Source organism: Melospiza georgiana, chromosome 28, assembly GCF_028018845.1.
Source record: "Melospiza georgiana isolate bMelGeo1 chromosome 28, bMelGeo1.pri, whole genome shotgun sequence".
Classification (NCBI taxonomy): domain Eukaryota; kingdom Metazoa; phylum Chordata; class Aves; order Passeriformes; family Passerellidae; genus Melospiza; species Melospiza georgiana.
In genome coordinates this window covers 4,626,443-4,651,363 of record NC_080457.1, presented here as the reverse complement: position 1 = coordinate 4,651,363, position 24,921 = coordinate 4,626,443, and the positions used below count along the sequence as shown (strand labels likewise).

The 24,921-nt window shown below is 46.9% G+C and overlaps 1 protein-coding gene across 1 annotated transcript in view; it reads right to left on the bottom strand.

Annotated features, from left to right (window-relative positions):
• Positions 1 to 24,921, bottom strand: part of MYO1D (myosin ID) — a 176,078-nt gene that overhangs the window by 125,383 nt on the left and 25,774 nt on the right. Inside the window, exons 2-6 of the mRNA XM_058041642.1 lie at positions 5,677 to 5,885; positions 4,164 to 4,257; positions 3,209 to 3,374; positions 1,478 to 1,531; positions 228 to 323 (exon numbers count right to left, since the gene is read on the bottom strand). Of these exons, the coding sequence (XP_057897625.1) occupies positions 228 to 323; positions 1,478 to 1,531; positions 3,209 to 3,374; positions 4,164 to 4,257; positions 5,677 to 5,885 (619 nt within the window). The remainder of the gene's footprint in view (positions 1 to 227; positions 324 to 1,477; positions 1,532 to 3,208; positions 3,375 to 4,163; positions 4,258 to 5,676; positions 5,886 to 24,921) is intronic.

The following is a 24,921-nucleotide window of genomic DNA, read 5'->3' as shown; positions in this document are numbered from 1 at the left end:
GTATATTTGTATATTTAAGCAGAATAGAGGTAAATAAATCTTTTCTATGATTCTAAGCACACTTGTGCTTTATGTTGTACCAGAAACCTCATTGCAAACAGCACATCAGTGTCACCTTTCCCTACTCATCCCCTCTGATCTCAGCTTCTGCTAGCTCAGCAGTGCTTTGAGCATTTCCAGCAGCACTTCCAGTGTGAAGCTGTGCCTGAGTCCCTCAGAGGCCTCACCTTGAGCTGTGCCCCAGGGCAGATGTAGCTGTAGGCTGATGCATCCTTCTGGAGGTGCAGAGAACGCAGGAGCTGCTCAGAACCTCCCTGCAGGAGCTGCAGGAACAGAGTTTTAAGAAATGGTGAATGAAAAATATAACATCCTTCTTTTTTCTGTCTCTTATTAATCTGCTTGACAAGCAAAATCATTAATTACTGCTGCAGTATCTGGAGCACAATGTGCAAGATGCATGGTGCTCTGCCACCACAAATCCCTGTCCTTTAGAGTCACAACTGTATAAAAACCTTCCCAAACCCCTCCCAGACCTGTTCACTGCTGTGCTTTGGCAAGCACATTGCCCACACAGAGACTTTTCCTCCTGGAAATGACACATCCATGAGGAAAGTGCTAATATGCCATCATGGAGTACTGAAAAAGTGGAAAAAATAAACAAACCTCCCCTTCCTTCAGTGCAGAATCAAGGTTATACTAATAGGCTGACCATATCCCCCAAAGGACACCCAGGGAACCAACACTCAATGTGGAAGACATTAAAGAACATCCAAAAAACCAAATTACTTCCATATGGACTAAAGGCTTCAAGACAAAATAGAGGGATTAGGCTTACTACACATAAACCAGTGAGTCGAAGTCCAATATCCTCCCATATTTGTTTAGTCAGCCTCCTTTTAAGTTTAGCAATGTGCTAATATGGGACTGGAGGATAGAAAACAATCCATCTTCCCAGGCCCCTGCAGAGAACTGAAGAACCCAAGATCACCCAAGATGCTGCAAAAGGGAACCCTGAGCACAACACATGAGAGTGTGAAAGCCCTGAGTGCTCTGCCCAAGAGGACAAATGCTCCAACAAAGGAACACAAACCTGTGACAGTGGTTTTTCAGGTGAGGGAAGAGACGAGAATGTTGACTCCATATTCAGAAGGCTTGATTTATTATTTTATGATATATATTACATTAAAACTACACTAAAGAATAGAAGAAAATGTTTCATCTCAGAAGGCTAGCTAAGCTAAGAATAGAAAAGAAAAGAATGATAACAAAGGCAGCTGCCTCAGACTCTCTGAGTCAACTCTGCTGTGATTGGCCATTAATTAGAAACAACCACATGAGACCAATCCCAGATGCACCTGTTGCATTCCACAGCAGCAGATAACCATTGTTTACATTTGTTCCTGCAGCCTCTCAGCTTCTCAGGAGGAAAAAATCCTAAGGAAAGGACTTTTAATGAAAAGATGTCTGTGACACAAACCTGGTAGAAGGAGTGGAAGCTTCGCTCCCCCGGCTGCTGCACGATCACACGGGACTGGGGGAACAAAGCACAGAGCTGGGTGTTAGTGTCCCCTCAGACCACCAAGACACCCCAAATTCATCCCATTTCACACTCAGCCTCTTGGGAACACCACCACACACGTGTGACCCTGGAGCTTGAGGTCTGCAGGCAAAAGCAGCAGTTGTGTAACAGCTGCAATGTCCTACTTCCACCCAGGAGTCCCATGTGGGAACCACGGGGTTGCTTTCATGGAAGAGTCAAATAAAAACCATCATTTCAGTTTTAGAATGATTTAATCACTGGAAATGAAAACCAGGACTCTGTGACTACAGATAAATGCTGAGGGCCTGGTGGTCACCACTCCTACATCCCCAGGACAGCACCCACAGTACCAGGGGATGCTCTGCTCTGACACAAGGGCCTTGTTTTAGGAGCTGTAGCTCCATTCCAGAATCCTCATTCCAGAGGTAAAACAGCATAAAAAAGGGATAAATACAGCAGACAGACCAGAGTAAAACAGCACAAAAAAGGGTTAAATGCAGCAGACATTCAGTCAACCAGCAATGTGCCCTTATTTCATGCTACAAGTCTGAACTATGAAGAGTGATGGGGAACAGAGCTGTGTTGGGGAGGTTTAGGTTGGAGATCAGGGAAAGGTTCTTCCCCCAGAAGGTGCTGGCACTGCCCAGGCTCCCCAGGGAATGGTGCCAGAGCTCCAGGAGGGTTTGGGCACCACTGCCAGGGATGCCCAGGGTTTGTTGGGGTGTCTGAGCAGGGCCAGGGGTTGGACTGGATGATCCTGGCAGGTCCCTTCCAACCCAGGATATTCCATGATTTGATGTGTTCCTGCTGCAAAGCCACTGCTTGTATTTGGGCCAGAGCCTCCACTGCTTTCAAATGGAAACAAATTTAACTTGGGAGAAGTCAAGGATATGAAATAAACAATCAGGATAAATAAATCATCAGGATTTAAGTCACTGCAGCTGTAGTCCCAGCCCTCTTCTTACATCAAAGCAACCCAAGTTAAATGTTTGGGTTTGTTGTTTTGTTTTTTAAAATAAAGTGTTTACTCTGAAAATAGACTTCAGGGAAATAAGGGGAGAAGTAAAAAAGAAACACAAACAAAAAAGGGTGTTGGCAGATGTGGTCAAACACATAATCAAAGCCAGACGTGTCTCCCACAGCAAGAACTGTTAATGGCTCATGCCTGAGCTCTCCAGTTTTGCATATTCCAATGTTTTCAGCCACCACTTAATGACATGAGAAAAATAATTATGCTCATGATCACTTGGAATATATAAAAACAACACTACCAACAGCTCACCCAAGGCTGTGGCATTATTCCAAAGTAACACTTCTCAAGCACACTTGTTCTCTACAGCCCTGGAAATCTCCTTCTCCAGGGAGAGCTCAGTTCAAGAATTACAAAGCAGGAGAGTGCAGAGAGTAAATTTTATCCAAAATAAAAACTGAGATGAAACTTCACACACAAAATCCTTTGGGTAACACAGCCCTGGTGCTGGTGAGCTCTGCAAGTCCAGGAACAGGGCACTGCCAGCACTGAGGAAAACTTCAGCCCTGGATTTATTTTCTGTGCCCTCATTCCTCACCTGCTGCACACGTCTGAACAGAAAACTTCCTACTGACAAAGCCCAGATTGCAAAAGCAACCCCAGCAAAGGCTGCAAGCCTGGAAGGGAGAGTGCCTTACCTTTTCCAGCAGGTAATTATTGATGTGCCCCCCTATGGGGTCTCCCTTGAAGTCAAAGTTGATGTCCATGTACTTCCCAAAGCGGCTGGAGTTGTCGTTGCGGTTTGTCTTGGCGTTGCCAAAGGCCTCCAGCACACAGTTGGATTTCAGCAGGATGTTCTTCACTCTGCAGCAGGGATGGAGGGATGGAAAAGGGTAAGACTTCAACACTCACACCATGGGATTTTTTTTTTTCACAGCCATTTCTCCAGTGATGCTCTTTGCTGGCAGATTTGGGCAGGTGTGGATGGCATCAGCAATCCCATGGGAAATCAGCTGGGAACTGTCAGCAATGCTCCTCAGAGGAAGCAAATGCTCTTTGGTTCACAGACCAGCCCCCACCCTGAAATCAGCACCAGAAATTCAGCTTCTATACACATTTCAATTTCAAAACCAATTTTCTGAACTCTTTTTCAATCATTTTCAAAAGTTCATTTGAGGTAGGTTTAAATCTGTTTCTGCAGAAAGCCACACTCTTTGCTCCAAAGCTTTTACTCCAGGACAGAGAGGGACATTTAGAATCATGTGAGCCAGGAAGGTCACAGAACACACACTCCTTGCACTCCACATGTTTTTCTAGCCCACCCAAATTTCAGGCAATTTGCCCCAGGAAAAGTGATTTAGAATCATTTAGGTTGGCAAAGACCTCTAAGATCATTGAGTCCTGCCATTAGATGGTTGATATTGGCTGGATGGTATTTGTAGATGCTGTTTTGATTTTGAACTTTCAAAATGAATTTTTTAATGTGATTTCAGCAATTAACACTGCAAAATTCTCATAGTAAAAGCAGTACCTGGAAAAGTTAAGTATAAATGAGCATGTACAAGAGACCATCTGATAACGTGGTGCTACTCAGCCCACAGAAAGAGATCTCCAAGCAGGAGAATTTCCCTTCTTTTCCAGCCCAGGCCTTACCTCTCCACCTCAGCCCTCTGCCCGGGGTTGGTGATGGCTGCTATGTACTGCATTATGTATTTACTGGCCTCAGTTTTCCCAGCCCCGCTTTCACCTGGGGGCAGAAACACCACAAACAGATGAAAAAAAAAAAAAAAAGGAAAACAAATCATTGGACAGAAGACCTCAATTTTACCCCAACAGTGCCTGGGTGGTTTGGGTTTTTTTTTCTTTTTTTTTTTTTTTTCTTTTTAAAGCAATCTTTGTGTGCACTTGGGACTTTTTCTAAACACAGCCATAACCCTGCCTGGCTGCTGCTGCTGCTGGGCTGACTTTGAGCAATTGTGCTGTGAGATTGCTCAGGTCGGGAAAAGGGCTGGCACACAGAGGATCAAAGGAATATTGTTAGAGGAGAAAGCCTGGCCTGCAGCAGCACAAGGGGCCACTGTTCTGCACCCCAGCCCGGGGCTCTCTCCTTTCAGAGCTGCCTGAGCACGGGGACATCAAGGAAAAGAAGTGCCAGGATCCAGGCAGGGATCACTCTGGTACCAGCCCTGCTCCCACTGCTGCTTTTCCAGTCAGGACAGAGACAAAAACCAGCAGCTCCTGAGGAGAGACAAGCCCAGTTCTGCTGATCCCAGTTCTGCAGACCCCAGTTCTGCTGATCCCAGCCCTGATCCCAGCCCTGCAGATCCAGGCTATGATTCCAGCCCTGCTGATCCCAGCCCTGCAGATCCCAGCTCTGATCCCAGCCCTGATCCCAGCCCTGCAGATCCCAGCCCTGTTGATCCCAGCTCTGCTGATCCCAACTCCACAGATCCCAGTCCTGATCCCAGCCTTGCTGATCCCAGCTCCACAGATCCCATCTCTGCTAATCCCAGCCCTGATCCCAGCCCTGCAGATCCCAGCCTTGCAGATCCCAGCCCTGATCCCAACTCCACAGATCCCATCTCTGCTAATCCCAGCCCTGATCCCAGCCCTGCTGATCCCAGCCCTGATCCCAGCCCTGCTGATCCCAGCCTTGCTGATCCCAGCCCTGTTGATCCCAGTTCTGCTGATCCCAGCTCTGCTGATCCCAACTCCACAGATCCCAGTCCTGATCCCAGCCCTGCAGATCCCAGCCCTGATCCCAACTCCACAGATCCCAGTCCTGATCCCAGCCCTGATCCCAACTCCACAGATCCCAGCCCTGATCCCAACTCCACAGATCCCAGCCCTGCAGATCTTAGCCCTGATCCCAGCCTTGCTGATCCCAGCCCTGCTGATCCCAGGTCACTCCGGAGCAGACCCAGGGCTCCTGCTCACATTATCCCTCTGCAGGCACAGATCCAGCTCCTGGCTGGCACCAGCTCTTGAATGAGATAAGAAATAATTGTGCCGATCTCCACACACGGATTCAAATGCAAATGAGCAGCTTTAAGCTTAATGAAGTTTCTTTTGTAAAACGCTGTCATTAGCCAAACCATTATTCTCCTTCCGCCTGGAATTTCACAGGGATCAGATGCTCATCACCATGCAGAGCCCTCTCACCTACCTGAGATGACGATGCAGGTGTCTTTGGATCGTCTCTTCATGGCTTTGTAAGCAGCATCGGCGATGGCAAACAGGTGGGGAGGCCTCTCGTAGAGCTCCCTGCCCTTGTACTGCTCGATCGTGTCCCGCCCGTAGATGTTCAGGTTCTTGTAAGGGTTCATGGAAACCACAACCTCCCCGATAAAGGTGTAAATCCGGCCCTTCTCGAAGCTGCCCAGAGCACACAAAAGGCAGGAATGAGACAAAAGCAGAGGTTCAGGACTCAGTGGAAACAGGACAGGAAAATCCTGGGCACTGGCACAGCAGCAGAGACCTGAGGGTACAGGGACAACTCCTGGCTTGGAGTTCCACCACCTACAGAGTGGTGGACATTTCTGCCTCTGCTTCACTGCCGTGAGGTGGCATTTACACTCACTATAAGTGAATGTGAGTGAGGAACAAATTTAATTAAATTTCATAAAGGGGATTTACAGGCAAATTCTTGTTTCACGTTCTGTAGTTGTCCATGGCCCAGCTCAGGCCAGAGGAGCAGAAGTTCTGAAGCCCTCACTGAGAGGTCTGATCACACATGAAATTAAAAAAAGACAAAAGCCCAGGAGGGAACTGCAGCCTCTCAGCTCCAGCAATGTCTTTTTTGCACTTTGGTATCATCGGTGCTGCTACACCAGAGAGGAAAAATTGCTAATAATGTGTGCAAACAACCCTAAACTACACCATTCCTATCCCTACCCGGCTCTTTGACTCTGCAAACAAGACAGAAAATAACTTGATGTTATTTTAAAAATAATGTTTCAGTTAGAAAAAGTTTCCAAACAAGCTCCCATTTTACTGAAAGTTACCTATGAGGAGAACTCAGAATAATTCCAGATTAACAGCTGAGGAACTTACACAGCGTTTGTATGTCAGGAGGAGAAAGGAGAACAGGTTTAGGATCAACACACAAACCCTGGATTTCCAGCTCCAATCCCGGTCTGCAGCTGCATTTAAACCTCGGGACATTAGATGGCACCAGAGCCCCTCCACAGAGCCCGGGAGCCTCGAATGCTGCCGGACTCCGGCACAAATTCCAGCCTTACTTTATTGAATTTATTACCACCCCCATGTGGTGACAGCCCTGACATTTTCTATTGTTCATTTGAGAATTTTCTGCAGCATCTTGGCAGCAGTCAGTTTTTAGCAGGTGTAATAAAACTCAAGAAATATCATCCAGCATTCCACTTTCTACAAGTGTTGGTTTCTCCCACTCCAGCTTCCTCCTGGAACACTGGAAACACACAAGAATTACAAAACCTCCTCTTGTTCTACATCACTTGTGTCCTGATATGTATTTCCCAAAATAATAATGAGCTTAGAATGCAAAGATATTTTACATTTTTGAATATATGCTGTTTGAAAGGTACTAATAATGTTTTAGAAAAGATAATTAGCAATACAAATATCCCTAATTTTAATTTTTTTGGAAGATCCTGAACAGGTCAAACTGCAAAGGGATCAGATCCCAGGCTGGGAGCCCATGAGAGACTCTGCATATACAGAGGAGAGCCTGAAAAACCAAACCCACACAACCCTGCTGGTATTAAGGAGATCAAGTCACACTGAGACATCAATATGTAATGGAAACCACAAGGATATCACAATGAGCAGAATCATTTCACCTCCTGGAGATGGACACCCAAAAAAAGGCGAATTACCTGAGGCTGCTCTCCCAATTTCCTGCCCAGCAGCACAGAACTGTGCTCAAGGCACTGCTGCTGCTGAAAATAAAGATCCAGCAGATTGAGGATGAGGTTTTAAGCCCCATGGCCACACAGAGGGTGAGGGGGGTTGTTTTAGCTGAGCAGAAATAAAGAAATAAAGGCCTTTCCTGCTGCAGTGCAGTGCCAGGCCACCATCACAGCACCCAATACTCTGACCTCTCCCTTCAGTAATGAATTATGTAAAGTGGCATTGCCAGAGCCCAGTTTCAGTTTCCTCCCGTGACAGTTCAGCATCCCTGAGTGAATCAGAGAATCAGGGAATGTCCTGAGTGGGAAGGGAGCCCCAAGGACTATCCAGTCCCAGCCCTGGCCTGCCCAGACATCCCAGCAATCCCACCCTGGTGTCCAAACCCTCCTGGAGCTCTGTGCCCATTCCCTGGGCAGCCTGGGCAGTGCCAGCACCCTCTGCCTCCAAGCAGAACCTCCAGATGTGGCCCTGCACAGCCTCACATCCTGCCTGCCACTTCCCCACAGCTCAGCTCAGCCAGCACATCCCACTCTGGGCCTGCAAGCCAGGTTCTGAAAGGTTTCACTGGGCTCTGGTGAGTTGTGTCTTCAGCTCTGTGGCAAAAGGCTTGTGATGGTGTTCACAGGGGTGCTTGGATTGGGGAAGAGATGAGGATCTGACTCCATGTTTCAGAAGGCTTGATTTATTATTTTATTATATATATTACATTGAAACTATACTAAAATAGAAGAATCAGAAGGGTAAGCTAAGAATAGAAAAGGAAAGAATGATAACAAACGTTTGTGGCTGGGACAGAGAGTCTGAGCCAGCTGACTGTGATTGGCCATTAATTACAAACAACCACATGAGACCAATCCCAGATGCACCTGTTGCATTCCACAGCAGCAGATAACCATTGTTCACATTTTGTTCTGAGCCCTCTCAGTTTCTCAGGAGAAAAATCCTAAGGAAAGGATTTTTCATGAAAAGATGTGTGTGACAAAGGCAGATGGAGATGAGGGGGAAGAAGGATCTGTCTCCAGGCACCTCTCCAGCCTGGCTTTGGGGATACAGATTTTATGAACAAGTGACACCCTCATTCACATCTCAGTTCATTTCTCTTTCTTTCCTAGCACCAGAGTTCAAATTTCAGAGCTGTTCCCACCAGGAGCTCCAGCTCCTCACCCTCCTTGCTGATAAAGCCCCTTTTCATCCCTGAGCATGGCTCAGCACAGCAGCAGCCCAAGAACAGCAGGGCCTCTTTTCCTGGCTCTGCTGGGAGAGCTGGGCTTGCCCTGCCCATGGAGAGCTCAGAAAAGCTTAAGAAAACAACCCAGGAGGGCAGAGCAAATGGGGAGCTTGGAGCTGTGTTAAACCCATGATTCCTCTGCAGGGCAAGGCCACAAAACAAGACCAGGAATCCATTTGGTGCTTTCCACAGCCAGCACAGGCATTTCAGTGCTGAGGTGTAACATGGAGAACTGGGGTTTGTTACTCAAAGCAACAACAGTTCCTTGATTAAAAAAAGTTCCTTAATAAAAGGAACCCCAGGAGTGGATCCTGACACCCCCAGGGTCAAACCTTGTTTTGTATCTCATGGAAATCACATCAGCTTGTGCTACAACAAAACATTTCCCTGCAATAGTTCCATTTGAATCATTTCTGTATTAATGTCATGGAATATCCTGAGTGGGAAGGGATCCCCAAGGATCACCCAATCCCACCCCAACAATCCCACCCTGGGCACCCCTGGCAGTGCTGTCCAAACCCTCCTGGAGCTCTGGGACCATTCCCTGGGCAGTGCCAGCACCTCTGGGGGAGGAACCTTTCCCTGAGCTCCATGACACCCCCAGGGTCAAACCTTGTTTTGTATCTCATGGAAGTCACATCAGCTCGTGCTACAAAACATTTCCCTGCAAAAATTCAATTTGAATCATTTCTGTATCAATGCCATGGAATATCCTGAGTGGGAAGGGATCCCCAAGGATCATCCAATCCCACCCCAACAATCCCACCCTGGGCATCCCTGGCAGCTCTGTCCAATCCCTCCTGGAGCTCTGGGACCATTTCCTGGCCACTGCCAGCACCTCTGGGGAAGAACCTTTCCCTGATCTCCATCCCAACCCCCCTGGCCCAGCTCCAGCCCTTCCCTGTGTCCTGTCCCTGTCCCTGAGCAGAGATCAGAGCTGTGCCCTGGGGAGGAGCTGCAGCCCCAGTGAGTTTCCCCTCAGTCCCCTCTCTGCAGCAGCCCAGCAGCCAAAAAGCAACTCACAGCATTTAATCCTTGTGGGTTATTTTGAGGAGGAACATCAGCTCTTTCATGAGAAGTTTTTATTGCCTCATTAAAACATCAATTGATAATGACAAAATAAAAACCAATGAGTCACAGAAGATAAATCATTTTAAGGGAGAGAAATTCTTCTCTTGGCTAGAAGTCCACTAAGGCAGGAAAAACACTTTTATTTTGTTTTGCAGTTTTTATTTTTAGGGAAAGGAGTTAAAAAAAAAAAAAAGGATCTTTCAGTCCAGACAAGGTATATTCACATGCAGCTGCTCCTGGGAAATACACGGCAGAAATGGGAACGCTGGAGCAGAAATCTCCACCACCAGAGAGCACTCACATTTAGGATTTCCTCCACCTGACAAACACTCCAGTCAAAAATAAAACTGTTCTTACCGAGGAAATGATGCAACTTCAAATGCACTCAGTACAAATAAAGAAAAGTCAGTTGGCAAGACTTGGAACCCACAGTCCCAAACAACATCTGCAGGACGGGAATGTTGCACAAAGAGCCTCACCGAGCTGAGCCCTCCCATCAGACAGGGAATTCCTGATTAATCATTGACATGGAACTCCCTGCTCCAGAAGCCAACGAGCCCTTGGGGCAGCACTGCCAGCCCTGAGCACCAGGCAAATGCTCCTCACTAACCCAAGGCCTCTCCTTGTCCATCTGTCCAACAGCCCGGGGACAGAGCAGCTGCTGGAGAACACAGCAGGTCACTGGTTTGCTGTTCCTTTAGGAGAGATGAAGTGCAGGTGTTGGTATTCTGGATCATTTCTACTGGAAAAAAAACAGTTTTATTCTAACACAAACCTTGCACTGCTCCATTCTCAGCACTGCTCCCAGCCTGGCAGCACATTCTGCTTTACAGGCACACAAAGCTTCGCCCTCAGCAGGTGCTGCCTGAAGCTCCTTGGGCTCAGCCCTTCCTGATGCTCCACAGGTGCCCCAGGACAGATCCTGCTCAGTCACTCACAGCACAGACACCTCTGATGGGCTCTCAGTTTGTGCCTTAAAGCAAAGGAAATGTCAAGGAAAAGCAAATAAAAATAATTCAGGACAGAATCTGGAGTGCTACAGCTCCCTCAGCTGTGCTAGGGAGGAAACCCAGTCAGCAGCAAACCCAGTCCCACTGAAGATTAAGAGAATCAAAACTGGTGGTTTCAAACTATTCTGTGTTTCCAGCTTATTTGTGAACTCCAAAGCACAAAGTGAAACTCTGAGTATGGGCACACAGCTTTTTCCTCCTCCTCTGTGCATGGGAAGAACGATCCAGGAGCTGCACATCTCTGCTAGGTGCAGCAGGGACAATTCCTGTTGTAAACATCCCACATGGTTTGGGTCACTCTCCCAAATGGGGTAACAAGCCTCAGTTATTTTTTTCCATTAAATATACCCATTAAAAGTCCATGACTGCAGGCTTTGAGTCCATTCTCTTTGCAAACCCACATGGAGATCTTTAATTAAAACTTGTGTTAATGAGGAGATGGTCATGGACAGCCAAGGATGGGCCTTTAGGAAGGGAAGGGAATTTAAGCAGGCTTCTGGCAGTGAAACCATATTTTTACTTGGTTTTTAAGTGCAAGAATTAGCAGCCTGCACTCACCCAAGGGAACAACCCCACTGTCCTCGTGCTTTGGGAAGTGAGTGACTTTCCTAAAGCAAAGTTCACCCTGTGCCTCAGACATTTGGGCTTTTTCTATGTGATACCAGGTTCAGTGCTGCTTATAGACTTTATTTTATGTAAGCCTCAAACTCAGCTGTCAAGCAGGACTTCAACCTTTGAGTAAATTGTTCATAAACCCTCTCACAGAGAATCAGCCTCCCACAAGAGCACTCAGATAAACAGGATTTGCCTTGGCAGAACTATGGCTAAAATATTCCTGCTGCTCTTGGAAAAACAGATCAAAAAACTGTCCAGTCAGTCTAACCTCCCTGCACCAGGAAAATGATCCAAGTCTGTCCTGATCATGAATATGCATGATTACAATATTCAAAATACTCATGTCTATGTGGCTCTGATCCACCCTGAGGGCCAGGAAAGCTGCAATTAAATTCATGTTGGGTGCAGGTGAGAGTTTTGCCTGCAGCTGGCCTGCATGGACTCAGTGCTCAGATGCTGCCAGTTGAACAAAATAGGAAATGCCATTTGGAGCACGTTCTGCACCACTCCTTTCCTGTATGGAGGGAGCAGACAGGGCAGGGTGAGGAATACTCCATTCATCTGCAGCCTCCAGCCAGCTTGGAAATTAGGTTAAAGGAGTTCTTTGTAATTGTGTCACTTTTTTCTAAGTCAAATTAGCAAACTACAAGTGACCACTGCCACATCTTCCTCAACAAACCAAGGTTTAAGGGAATTGTCTGTAATTTGATGGGGCTGATTCAGCTCCAACCCAGCTGACCCTTGAGTCATCCACAAGCTTTGCAAACCCACTGGCTAAGGTCAGGGGAAGGAAAATGGGAATGGATGCTAAGCCAGCTCTAATGAACACTGAATAAAACCTAAAACTGGGAGATGTAAGAACGGGAATAATAAAATCCCTCTCCTTAAATGTAAAGCACTAACCTTGCACTGAAAAAATGCCAAACCACTAAACACAGGAGTCACTGAACTCTGGTTTCTATTTGTGTCAGACCCAGCCCTCCCTGCAGCAGGGCAGCCCTGCACACCCTTCTCCAGCTCTGGAGCACAGCAGAAGGCACAAGCAGAGGCACAGGATAGAGATAAGGGAGTGGAGATAGATAAGGAGTTAAAGGGAAGTTCTTTGAAAAGCCTGCACACAATGCTTGGTGGTTTATTCCAACAGGCACAGGAGGAAGTGCTGCCAGCACAGGTAGAGGGAAGCAGTTTGCTCTGTGTGTGTGGGGGCAGTAAAACACTCCCAGGTCCCACGTGAAAATCAGCCTGGGACAGGGTAAAATCTGAGTGCAGAAACCACAGTGTGATAATGCCCTGAGGGAGCCTTATCCTGGGATCCCAGACCTAACCAGGAAACAGAACAGGCTCGGGATAGCAGCAAACAAGAGGCTGCCATCTGCCCACAATCTCTAACTTTTAATCTGCCAAATAAGGCACATAACCTCTAAAGGGACAGTAAAAAGCAAAAGAAAGCTCAGCAGTCAGGTAGGTTCTCCTCTCTGCTGCCATCACACCCTGAGCCAGCTCACTTAAATGCATGACACTCACAGAATTAAGGGGGAGAGGGAAAAGGTGGAAATGCTCACCTATAAATACCTGGGGAGATGAGAATCATCCTGCCTGGCAGCTGGAAGAAAATATTAAACAGAACACCAGACAGCCCATACAAAGGGAAAATGGCAATGCAGGACCCTGGCCAACACAGGGAAGCTGCAGAGCAGCTCAGTGGCAGTTCAAGGACCAGGGAGCCCTGCTGGATGTGGAGTTTGTTTTATTTAGAAGACTTGGCTTCCTGCACTCACCAACTCTGATGTTACAGCACTCAGGTACTTAAAAAGGACATTTCACCTTCATTCACCTCCTCCTTCCAAACCCTGTGTCCATATTAACTGTCAGCTGCCACATCACAATTATCCCAGCCTCCAGTTTGAGAATTCAGCTTTGCACATCGCATTGTACACCCTTGTGTTGAAGGATTTGCTACCTTCAGGTATTTCAGGGGACAAAACTGCAAAAACACCTGCCCAAAGGGCAAACACCAGGGCCCTGCCTGGGGATGGATAGATTTGCAGCACAAGGAAGATCCTGCCTCATTTCCTCACCTTGGTTCAGTGGGGTGTGAATTCTGCAGCTGTGGCTTTGTCCCTGTGGTGTCCAGGCAAGCTGATGTTTCTAAATAACCTTGTGAAGGGCTATAAAATCCTTCAGCCCAGCAGAAAGATCCAGAAACATGCAGAAAAGCCAAGCCCATGACTGAGCCCCTGTTCCTTGCTCCCAACTCTCCAGTAACTCAAGAAACAACAACCACTCACCAATAACATCACCTGGAACTGCATCAGCCCCTGCTGTGAAGATTTGCAACCTTATTTTCTAAGCCATCTTCTAACACACACCAAGTGAGACACTTTCCCAGCTCTGGGAAAGTGTTCAGACTCTGGCTGGATTGGGGAAGGAGTGTTTGCTTTTAAACTATCTGCTTTAGAGGGGATGAAGGGGAAACCCTGACAGGTATTCAGGTGTGGAGAAAGGGAGGGACAAGCCATGGTGGGCAGGAGAAGGATTGGGGTGCTGGGGAGGGCCTTGCATGCAGCCCTGGACAGATTCAGCCCCTTCTCCTCCTGTTGTCCCTTGAGCCTTTGGAGTGCTGTTCAATTCACCTCCTCTCACTCCCCAAGCCCAATGCGAAGGTACAGAGCCAGAATTCCACAGATTTTCACTGGCAATGCCTGGAGACTCCTTTAGCAGTCAGCTGGCTGGGAGCTGCTGATGTTCAGCTGCCTCATTGTTCTGCTGGGAAGGAAAATTCTGATTTGTTAAGCTCGTGGCCACTGCTGATGTGTGCATGCTGCTGGAGCCCCTGAATGCAGCATTGTTTGGGACAGGGCTCAGAAAACCCAAGAATCATCTTGCAGCATGAAGATACAGAGCCCCATGTGCCAGCACTCCAAAGGAATGGCTCTGTGCTCTGGGAATGTTATAAAATAAATAAAAATTAAAATAAAATAAAATAAAATAAAATAAAATAAAATAAAATAAAATAAAATAAAATAAAATAAAATAAAATAAAATAAAATAAAATAAAATAAAATAAAATAAAATAAATCAGGTGCCTTATTTATGCAAACACAGGCCACACACACCAGGCAAAAATAAAAATGCAAAACATGCAAATAATGAGTCGTGTTTCTGCATCATTATAGGGCTTCCTTTGGGGTTGGTGCAGTGATCTGCACCATGGCACCCCAAACCAAATAGTGACACTGGGCTGGGATATGGGGATGTGACTCCAGGCTGTGACATTGGGCTGGTGTTGGGATCTTTAGCTTATCAGAGTGACCCTGAGAAAAGCTCAAAAGTCTTTTTTCTTAGCTCGGCGCTTGAAGAAGGAGTCAGAGCTCTTCATTTCTTGGTCTTAAGGTTGTTTATTTTATCTAATCTATAAAAAATTTTCTTCTGCTCTGCTGAGGTCTGTCTAGCAGGACAGTCCAGGCACTCTGCCTGCCCTGGGGCAGTGTTATGTCTTTATACTAAAACCTATGTGTACAATATTTACAATTACTTTCCAATACCTATCACCTGTGTTAGACAGTGAGCTTCTACTCTAAACCAATCCAAAAGTGCCACCATCACAGCAGAAGATGGAGGCCAAGAAGAAGAAGGAGAAAGGCTGAACACACCCAGATTCCTCCATCTTACCATACCAAAAACCCTAAAATCTACTTTTCCACCCTGTGATAACTTCACTATCATTCTACCTAAACTGTTGTGGTTTGCTGGTCTTCATACAAGGTTGGTAATTTGCTCCACGGGTCATAATCACAGAATCACAGAAGTTCAAGGCTGGAAGAGACCTATAAGATCATCAAGTCCTGCCGATGTTCTAATTGTTCAACTAGATCATGGCAGCAAGTGCCACATCCAGTCTTTTTTGAATTCTTCAAGGGATGATGACTCCACCACCTCACTGGGTAAATGATTCCAGTATCTGACCACTCTTTCTGTGAAATATTTCCTTCTTAATTCTAAGTTACATCTAAGTTAATCAAACCCACAGGGGCATTTTGGGCTCTGTGCCAGGGTCTCTGAGCCCCCTGGCCCTCAGGGGTCCTGGTGTCCTGGACAGCCAGAGGGATGTGCTGGGTGCTGTCAGGTTGGGACATCAGGATGTGACACTGAGAGTGACACTGGGCTGGGACACGGGGATGTGACACTGAGAGTGACACTGGGCTGGGACACGGGGATGTGCCACTGACTGTGCCACTGATTGTGCCACTGGCTGTGCCACTGGGCTGGGACACAGGGATGTGCCACCGACTGTGCCACTGTCCTTCTCCAGCCCCCAGGCTGTCACAGCACGTGCTGGTGACTCAGCTCCACGCTCTGTCCCAGCCAGGGGCTCTGCCACACAAACCACGGAGTCTCCAGGCAGCAGATGAGGACATTGCACCCCAGCTGCCCATCCTGCCCCTCAGTCTAACACTGCCTTCTGCCACATCTACTGTGGGGACAATGAGGGACAGCTGTGACCTCGGCCACCCCCAGATTGCCACCAACTCCTTTCAGACACCAACGGCCTCAGCCAGAGCTCGTGGACAAAGAGCCACAAGCACTGGAGGGGAAAATTTGCAAATCACAAAGCAAATCTGTTACAACAATATGTCCATGAACTGCTCAGGCTGAAAGGACTTTTCCTGGTGCTCCCTTGAAAGTGTGGCTGGTCAGGAAAAGCTTCCCAGTTTGGATACAGATTTGGCTCAGGTTTGTTCTGGGACTTGCTTTCATTGAAAATGTTCATGTCCCTAATGGAGATCTGAACAGAACTGCACCAAAACCCCTTTTCTCCCAGTCTCTCCCATCACCAAGCATGGAGCAGGAGGTGCCCTGGAAGACAAAACTTGAGGCTCTTGAAGGGACCAGATCATGCGAGTGTGAAAAGGCCCAGTAAACACACAAGGATTGTTCTTCCAATTAAAGAGCAACTCATATTCCACAGAAAGTTTGGGTGGGAAACAAAGGGGGTTTTACCTGCAACCAAGTGCAGTGGGTTCACTTAAATTCATGAGTGTGACTGAACTGGCAGATTCAGGATCAGGATTTTTCTCCCTCTCAACTTCAAAAAGGGAAAAGGAGAAGGAACAGCACAGGGAATGGTTCAAACACCCTTGTGGGCATGGAAGAGGGAAAAGGAGAAGGAATAAAACAGGGAATGGTTCAAACACCCTTGTGGGCATGGAAGAGGGAAAGGGAGAAGGAATAAAACAGGGAATGGTTCAAACACCCTTGTGGGCATGGAAGTGCAGGGCAGAACTGGCAAGATAAGCAGCTGGATTTGCACAGTGGCCTGAGGTACCTCACTTCACATCCTTTAAATGGAAAAGCAGCTGAGCAGCAGCAGAATTGCTCTTTATCCATTCATCATCCACTGCAAAAGGAGTGAATTCCTAAATGGCAACTGTACACAGATAACCCAGGGGAACATTAGCAAGATGGAAAAGGACTTAAAAGGTTTGATTAGTAAAACAGATTGCTTGATTTACATGCTGCTTGCTTTATCAGTTTAAATTATCACTGGAAAGATTGGGTTCATTTACTTCCCTTACATTTGACATATTTTTTTTTTCTGTCAAAGACAGCTCCCACTCAGAAGCTGAAAGACTATTCAAGTAATAATAATGTGAGACAGCACAAATACCACACAAATCAGAATTAACATGCAGATAACCTGAAAGCATCTTCAATTTATCTGTCACAAGCCACACCATCAAATTTTTCATCCTAGCCAGTGGAATTCAGAGCCCTGTAAAATTATTTAAAACAGGATTTTTTGAAGGACAAATCAGGATTCAGGCAGGCTTCTACTTCTGTGACGTATCAATTGCCAGATGATAATCATTACTTAATGACAATTGCCAAAAGTCAGATCAGTTTATAAGGAAGTTTAATAAAGGTGTTTTTGGCCACTAATTATTTAGTGAAAGTGAGCCTGGACCTCCCCTGGGGCTCTCAAACGGCTCTGACACACATGGGCAGCTCCAGGTGACAGCTGAACACAACTGTGAGCTCCAGCGAGAGCAGCACAATTAATTTTGCTATCCACTTTATTTACATTTTGATTTTTTTTAAGTAACAGTTCAGAGCTGACACATCCTCCTAAAAACACAGCCACCTCCCTCTCTCCTTCCCTCCCTGAGCAATCAGCTGCTGAGCCCTCACAGAACAGCATGAAACACAAAAAACACTTGGTATCAACAAGTCTGGCAGTCACAAACTGGTAATCTCTTTACACCTTTTACAAACAGAGAAAATCATCTATTAAATGGAAAACATATTTTCTATGCTATTTTTTTAAAGTTAAGTGGTCAGTGTTACCCTTGTCACACTCATCCCTGCTGCACAAAAGATGAATGGATATCTCAGCCATATTTGTGTGGTTGGAATAATCAAGATATTCTTGAATTATTAATAAGAATAAACACAGGAATGGTCACTATCAGCTCCTCACACATCCAGTCTCCAGCAGGCAGGACCAAATGAGGGGAATGGCTCTCAAATGCAAATTTTCCAAGGATTTCTGGAAACAATTGAGTGCTTCAGGTTTCTCAGGATATTTTGCTGTGTCAGTGGGAAAGCACTGACAATCCATAAATTCATACATTTAGGTGGCAATCCACAGTGGAATACAAATGCCAATCATGATATATCAATACACACATTATGACATCAGCTAATCCATGATTATCCATGAGCAGCAAAGCTGCCACCCTGACCCCAAAACAGCCTTTGGTGAACTTAAGAAATTCTGCTTTGAATGCAAGAATTTGAACCCACAATATACACAACGTTTATTATCTGCATTTTAGATATTGTATAAAATGTAATGCAACAGTCACTAACACAGGGCTGTCTCACACATCCCAGCCCTCAAGGATTGTAGCAGTATTTTCATGGGTTTTTATTTAATGTAGCCATGGCTATAAGGAAAAGAAGGGCAGGGTTAGATGGGATATCAGGGGGAAATCCTTCCCTGGGAGGGTGGGCAGGCCCTGGCACAGGGTGCCCAGAGCAGCTGGCGCTGCCCCTGTGTGGGATCTCAGCACCTCAGGACTGATGTGCCGAGTCACCAAGACCACCCTTGTGGGGCTCAGGAGTCCTGGGATGTTGCCAGAAGTGTCTGGTGGCTGGACTTTGATCCTGCACGGGAGACGACACCTGTGTGAGGATGGGAGGATTTCACTGGGATAAATGGTGAAGGGATAAGTTAATTAGAGTGTGAGACACAGGGTTTAGGATTTCTGTACAGGAGGGTCTAGAGAAGTAAGATGGAGGAATTGGGGCGTGTCCTGTCCTTCTTCTTCTTGGCCTCCATCTTCTGTGGTGATGGTGGCACTTTGGGATTGGTTATTACTAAAAGTGCACTGGTTAATAAGGGTAAAAGGTATTGGAAAAAGGCTCCCAGTATTCCCAGTTAGATAGTGCCTGGGCCGGTCTGACCCTCGCTGCTGGGCCAAAGGCAGCAACTGCGGTGTATCACCCCAGAGATATCTCGGCTTGCTGGTGGTTGCAGCTGGGCACTGAACAAGTCCAGGCTTGTTAGGAACCCCGTTTACCTCAGGAGGAATGGCTTCAGGCGATGGTGAAGAGAAAAAGGAGAGGATTCTGCTGGAGGGTTTAATGTCCAGAGGTTTATTCCATGGTTACAGAGGTCTGAACGTGAGCAACTGCTCCAACAGAACGCGGCCGCATGGTCTGATCACCTTTTTAAGCTCAGGGACAGGGGGAGGGGAGGTACAGGTGAGCACCAACCAGGTGAGAGGGGCAGGGTCTCAGGGGAAGATGACACCCAGACAGGCCAATGACCCCTGGGCCTGAGGGGCATCCTTTGAACTTGACCAAGCACACGACGCCTTGCTGGAATGTTCAGCCTGACTGACAGGACTCACTCAGCATGGGGGCAAGGGGGAAGGGAGAGAGGTACAGGCACACCTGGGGAAGTGACCTGGAAGGCCAAAATGGGACAATACAGCACACCACAACAAAAAGGTATTGGGGAAAACTGATAAATATTGTATACATAATTTTGAGTATAAAGATAGGTGACCGCCCTGGGGGCTCTCAGTGTGCTCATGGCTGGCTGCTGTGCAGAGCTCTGTCAGGCTGAGAGAAAATCTTTTAGATAAACAACTAATAAACACCGAGACCGAGAAAAGACCTGAAGCCTCTTCTCGTCCTTTGGAGCACGGGCTGCCCAAGGCCACCCCGGGCCTTTCCAGGCCATAAAACAGCTGAGACAGCGACACCCCTGGATCCCTGGCAGTGCCCAAGGCCAGGTTGGGCAGGATTTGGACCCTGGGACAGTGGGAGGTGGCACTAAGTGATCCTTAAGGTCCCTTCCAACCCAAACCATACTCTGATTCCACAATTCTTCATTATATATATATATATATATATATATATATATATATATATATAATTAACTTTAAAGTTTTACATTTACACAAGGCTCCTCCTAAAAACTATTGCCCACAGTCTTCTGACTGAATGTGAGGAATAAAATGGTCACTTTGATAATCCAGGCAGAAAATGCATTTACAGCTTTGGATCCAATGGCACTGATGGACCTGCAGATAAGGACAAGGTTCAAGTGTTTCAGTCACGGCACTTTCATGCAGTGCCAGTAAAATTACTGCAAATCCTGGTTTTGTCAAAAGGAGAGTGGAATGTATTTATGAAATGACTCTTTTCCTCCTAAATATATTCAAGAGAGGCTTACAGGAAAAGAAATAAAGCTCAGTTATTTCCTCTCTATCCTTTGAGCAGGAGAACAAAGGAATTTGACACTTCATATCTACAGTGATCTTAAACACCATTCTTTGGCCTTTAGCTGGGTACAGAGTGGCATTGGCAGTTCAGGAAATGCTGCTACATATAGAAAATCAGCACCTTTGATAAGCTGCACAGGTAATTCTGCTGATAAGGACAGTCACTATCACCTTATCTGCATTTCTTTCAAAGTCCCAGGTCAGAGGAAGTAAAACTCAGCTAATTGTCCCTCCTCCTTCTCTCTCATGCAAGCAGGAGTCTCTTTTGAAGGCATTTGCTTGAGGAGTGAAAAGTCTGCCTCAGTCCTAAAATAATCACAGTTCAGCAGTGGAAATGCCAACAGTTCCAGGAAATGGGCCATGCAAAACCCTCCAAAACTGTCCAGTAACCTGAGACAAGAAAAATCCTTCCCTTAGTCCAGATCTGTTGATGTAACCTCAAGCAAGACAGAGCAGGGATCCAAAACAGTTTAACACCACTTGCAGAGGGCTCTGGAAATTTCTCCTCTGGGCTGTGGCTCATCCTGTTCTGGAGGAGAGAACAACAGATCCTCACCAGCCAAGGGTGAAGGAATCCTGCAAGCACTGAGTGGAACCCCTGGATCCAGGGGCTGTCCTCATAAAGAACCCCCTGTGCACCCAGCCAGCAAGGAGAGCTCACATCTCCCCTCTCCCACCCATGGCTGCTTCACCAGGGTTAGGCATTAAATTCTTTCTCCTTCCCCTTTTTGGTGGGGATTTGAGGAGGGAGCAGAATTAGGGAGAAAAGGAAGGCTGGGGGAGAGGAGATAACAGACTCAGTGAAATTCCATTAGCTCAGGTTTGGGGGCTTGCTTCCACTTCGTTATTTCAGTTGTCCTCCACAAACCACTCATAACTGTACACCCCATTAATAATTTCCATTTCTTCTCATTTATCCTGTATTAAATACAGACGCACAAACCCGTTCATAGTTATTATAACAAAACCTGTTTGTATTTTATGAACTCATGCCATCATTTCCTTTGCTTTTTTGACTGTATCTCCTCCTACAGCACGCAGGCACCTCCCAGAGCCGGTGCCTGGTGTCACAGAGCTCCTGCTGTGTCCTCTCATCACCCTCTGTGCTGATCCATGACCCTGCCATTCACAGCCCATTACTCGGCTGGAAATGAATGGCTCAGCGTTCTGGATAATTGGGTTACATCCACTGGGATCCAGCATCTTCGGCAGGGGCACCACCGATGTTGTGAGCCTTGTTTGTCCAAAAGCTGCCTCAGCTTGGTGAGCACAAGCCCGGTGTCCTCAGCAGCCCCCGCCCAGCAGAGGCTTCAGCACCTGCAGCAATCCTGGACAGGGATGAGTTCTGTCCACAGTCCCAGAGCTCTCAACACCCTCAGGGTACCTGTGCAGGTCAGGTTCCATCTCTGCCATGAGCAGCGCTGCCAAACCTCTGTCAGGACCCTGCATTTCCAGCTGCCAGCCCTGCCCCTGGCTCACAACCCTCCCCTGGGGTACCTGCATTCAGGCATGTGAACTTTTGGGGTGATTTATCAACTGCACTGACCAGATAGATTTTAACACCACTGACTCCTACACCGCACAAGTAGGGATCACTCCTGACAGATCCCTGCAGCTTCTTCCCCAGGGTTCCCACGCAGGGAATGTGGTGGCAAAAGGCCAAAATGTCTCTGCACAGAGCCCCCTCAGCTCTGCAGCCTCACAAACCGGAGCTCCACGAGGAAGCAGCACAGGCACATTCTGCACCCTGGGCTGCTGTGCCCTGCCAGGACCCAGCTGCCTCTGAACGGAGCCCATGAGCACCTTCCTTTATCAGTGCTGTGGTTAATCTGCAACCAGCTCATCCCCTCCAGGGCAGCTGAGGGTTCCATTTACAGGAAATAACCCAGATATTGCTCCAACTAAACATTAACTCGCTGCTGCTGGACTATCTTGTTTTAAGCCCCTCATCTTCCTCAATAAATCAGGGAAGAAGAGGATGCTGACACCCAGGTGTTAACTGAGAATCTAAAGCACCATTTCATTTCCAAACACACAGAGCATAAACCATCAGCTCCATGAAGAACCAGGGGGACCTGCAGAAATCTGGGATCCTTTTGGATCAGTTATTGCAGAAATCTGGGATCGTTTAGGATCAGTTATTGCAGGGGGACCTGCAGAAATCTCGATTCTTTTTTGATCAGTTATTGCAGGGGGACCTGCAGAAATCTGGAGTCCTTTTGGATCAGTTATTGCAGGGGGCCCTGCAGAAATCTGGATTCTTTTGGATCAGTTATTACAGAAATCTGGATTCCTTTTGGATCAGTCATTGCAGAAATCTGGGATCCTTTTGGATCAGTTATTGCAGGGGGACCTGCAGAAATCTCGATTCTTTTTTGATCAGTTATTGCAGGGGGACCTGCAGAAATCTGGAGTCCTTTTGGATCAGTTATTGCAAGGGAACCTGCAGAAATCTGGAGTCCTTTTGGATCAGTTATTGCAGAAATCTGGGATCCTTTAGGATCAGTTATTGCAGGGGGACCTGCAGAAATCTGGATTCTTTTGGATCAGTTATTACAGAAATCTGGGATCCTTCTGGATCAGTTTTTGCAGAAATCTGGGATCCTTTTGGATCAGTTATTGCAGAAATCTGGGATCCTTTAGGATCAGTTATTGCAGGCGGACCTGCAGAAATCTGGATTCCTTTTGGATCAGTTATTACAGAAATCTGGGATCCTTTAGGATCAGTTATGGCAGAAATCTGGGATCCTTTAGGATCAGTTATTGCATGGGGACCTGCAGAAATCTGGATTCTTTTTTGATCAGTTATTGCAGGGGGATCTGCAGAAATCTGGCGTCCTTTTGGATCAGTTACTGCAGGGGGACCTGCAGAAATCTGGATTCCTTTAGGATCAGTTATTGCAGAAATCTGGATTCCTTTTGGATCAGTTATTGCAGGGGGACCTGCAGAAATCTGGATTCTTTTTGGATCAGTTACTGCAGGGGGACCTGCAGAAATCTGGGATCCTTTTGGATCAGTTTTTGCAGAAATCTGGAATCCTTTTGGATCAGTTATTACAGAAATCTGGGATCCTTTTGGATCAGTTATTACAGAAATCTGGGATCCTTTTGGATCAGTCATTGCAGGCGGACCTGCAGAAATCTGGATTCCTTTTGGATCAGTTATTTCCTCCTCACACACTGATCACTGCTTCCAAACCAGGGCAGGACTGGTGTCTCTGGTTTCACTGGGTGGGTTCAGGTTGTTTGGCTCCTGATCACCTGTTTGAACCCAGTTTCCCAAGAGCCCTGGCAGAACAGGTACCTGGATGCTCTGGTATGAGCAGCAAGGTGACACTGTGTAATATTTGTGTCTCCAAAGGCATCAGACACTCCTTCCTTCTGTTCCCTGCATAGGGAAACCCCCCAGAGCTGGGACAGCACTTGCTAAAGCCGTGACACGAGCCAGCACACACAGAACCTGCTCTGAGTGCAGCAGGGCTTATTTAAACACAGCCTCCTGCTGCACTTCCCCCACACCATCGATGGTTTGCAAATGTGTAATTACAAGGCAAAGGGCACGTGGGAGGTTCGCAGAACTGCCTGAGCAGATAGAAGCAGTGTAACCAAACAAAGGGATCAGGGTTTTAAAAGCTTCCAAACTACAGCAGCACATTGGCCAAGCAGTGGGGCCCATTTTCAAATTACAGCTTGTTGGGTGGTAATTACACCAACACCGCTGCAATTACTGAGGTGATCATCCCAGTTTGATCAGAACAGCAGCGAGCTCTGCAGCTCAATTTATTACACAGCTTCTGCAACTGGAAAAGCCACCTCAAGAAATAATCCAGAATTCACAAGGGACCAACGCCTCACAGTCAACACATCCAACCAGGCTAAAGAAATGAAACCGTTATTAAAGCAATGGTGTCAACCCAGTAACCCACATTAGCACACCGAGCCCTTTACAAGCCATTGCTCATGCATAATGGCACTTTTATTGCTGCTTCTTGAACCCTGAATTAGTTCGTGGGCCCCTCATGTTCCAGCCTCTCTCACATATTGTACCCAAGCTCAATTAAAAGAAAAGAAAAAAGAGGGAAAATGGTTGGAGACAACTGTCCTCACACCACAGCTGAGAGCAAAGGAGAAGTCCAGCTAGGCCAGGCTTTTAGCCACAGCCAGGCAGATTTTGGGCAGAAAGTACATATCCAAACAGAAATTTTATATGCTCTAGAAAACCTTCAGCCTCTCTTTCAGATTGCAAGGGCTAGGTAGGACTAAAAATGGCTGTTTCTATCTTAGTGCTATTCACAGAATCACAGAAATTCAAGGCTGGAAGAGACCTATAAGATCATCAAGTCCAACCCATGTTCTAACAATTCAACTAGATCATGGCAGCAAGTGCCACATCCAGTCTTTTTTTGAACTCCTCGAGGGATGATGACTCCACCACCTCCCTGGGTAGATGATTCCAGTATCTGACCACTCTTTCTGTAAAATACTTCCTTCTTAATTCTAACTTGCATCTCCCTTGACGCAGCTTGAGAGTGTGTCCTCTTGTTCTGTCTGTTGTTGTCGGGAGAAAGAGCCCGACCCCCAGCTCACCACAGGCACCCTTCAGGAGAGACTGACCCCAGCTCACCACAGGCACCCTTCAGGAAGTTGTACAGAGCGATGAGGTCGCCCCTGAGTCTCCTTTTTTCTTATTGCTTGAGATGAATCCACGGTTTGTACCCACCCCAGCAGGGGGAACCAGCAGCCCTCTGCAGGCACAGGAAGGGCACTTTGGCAGCACCAGGACAGTTTATTTATCAGCTGTG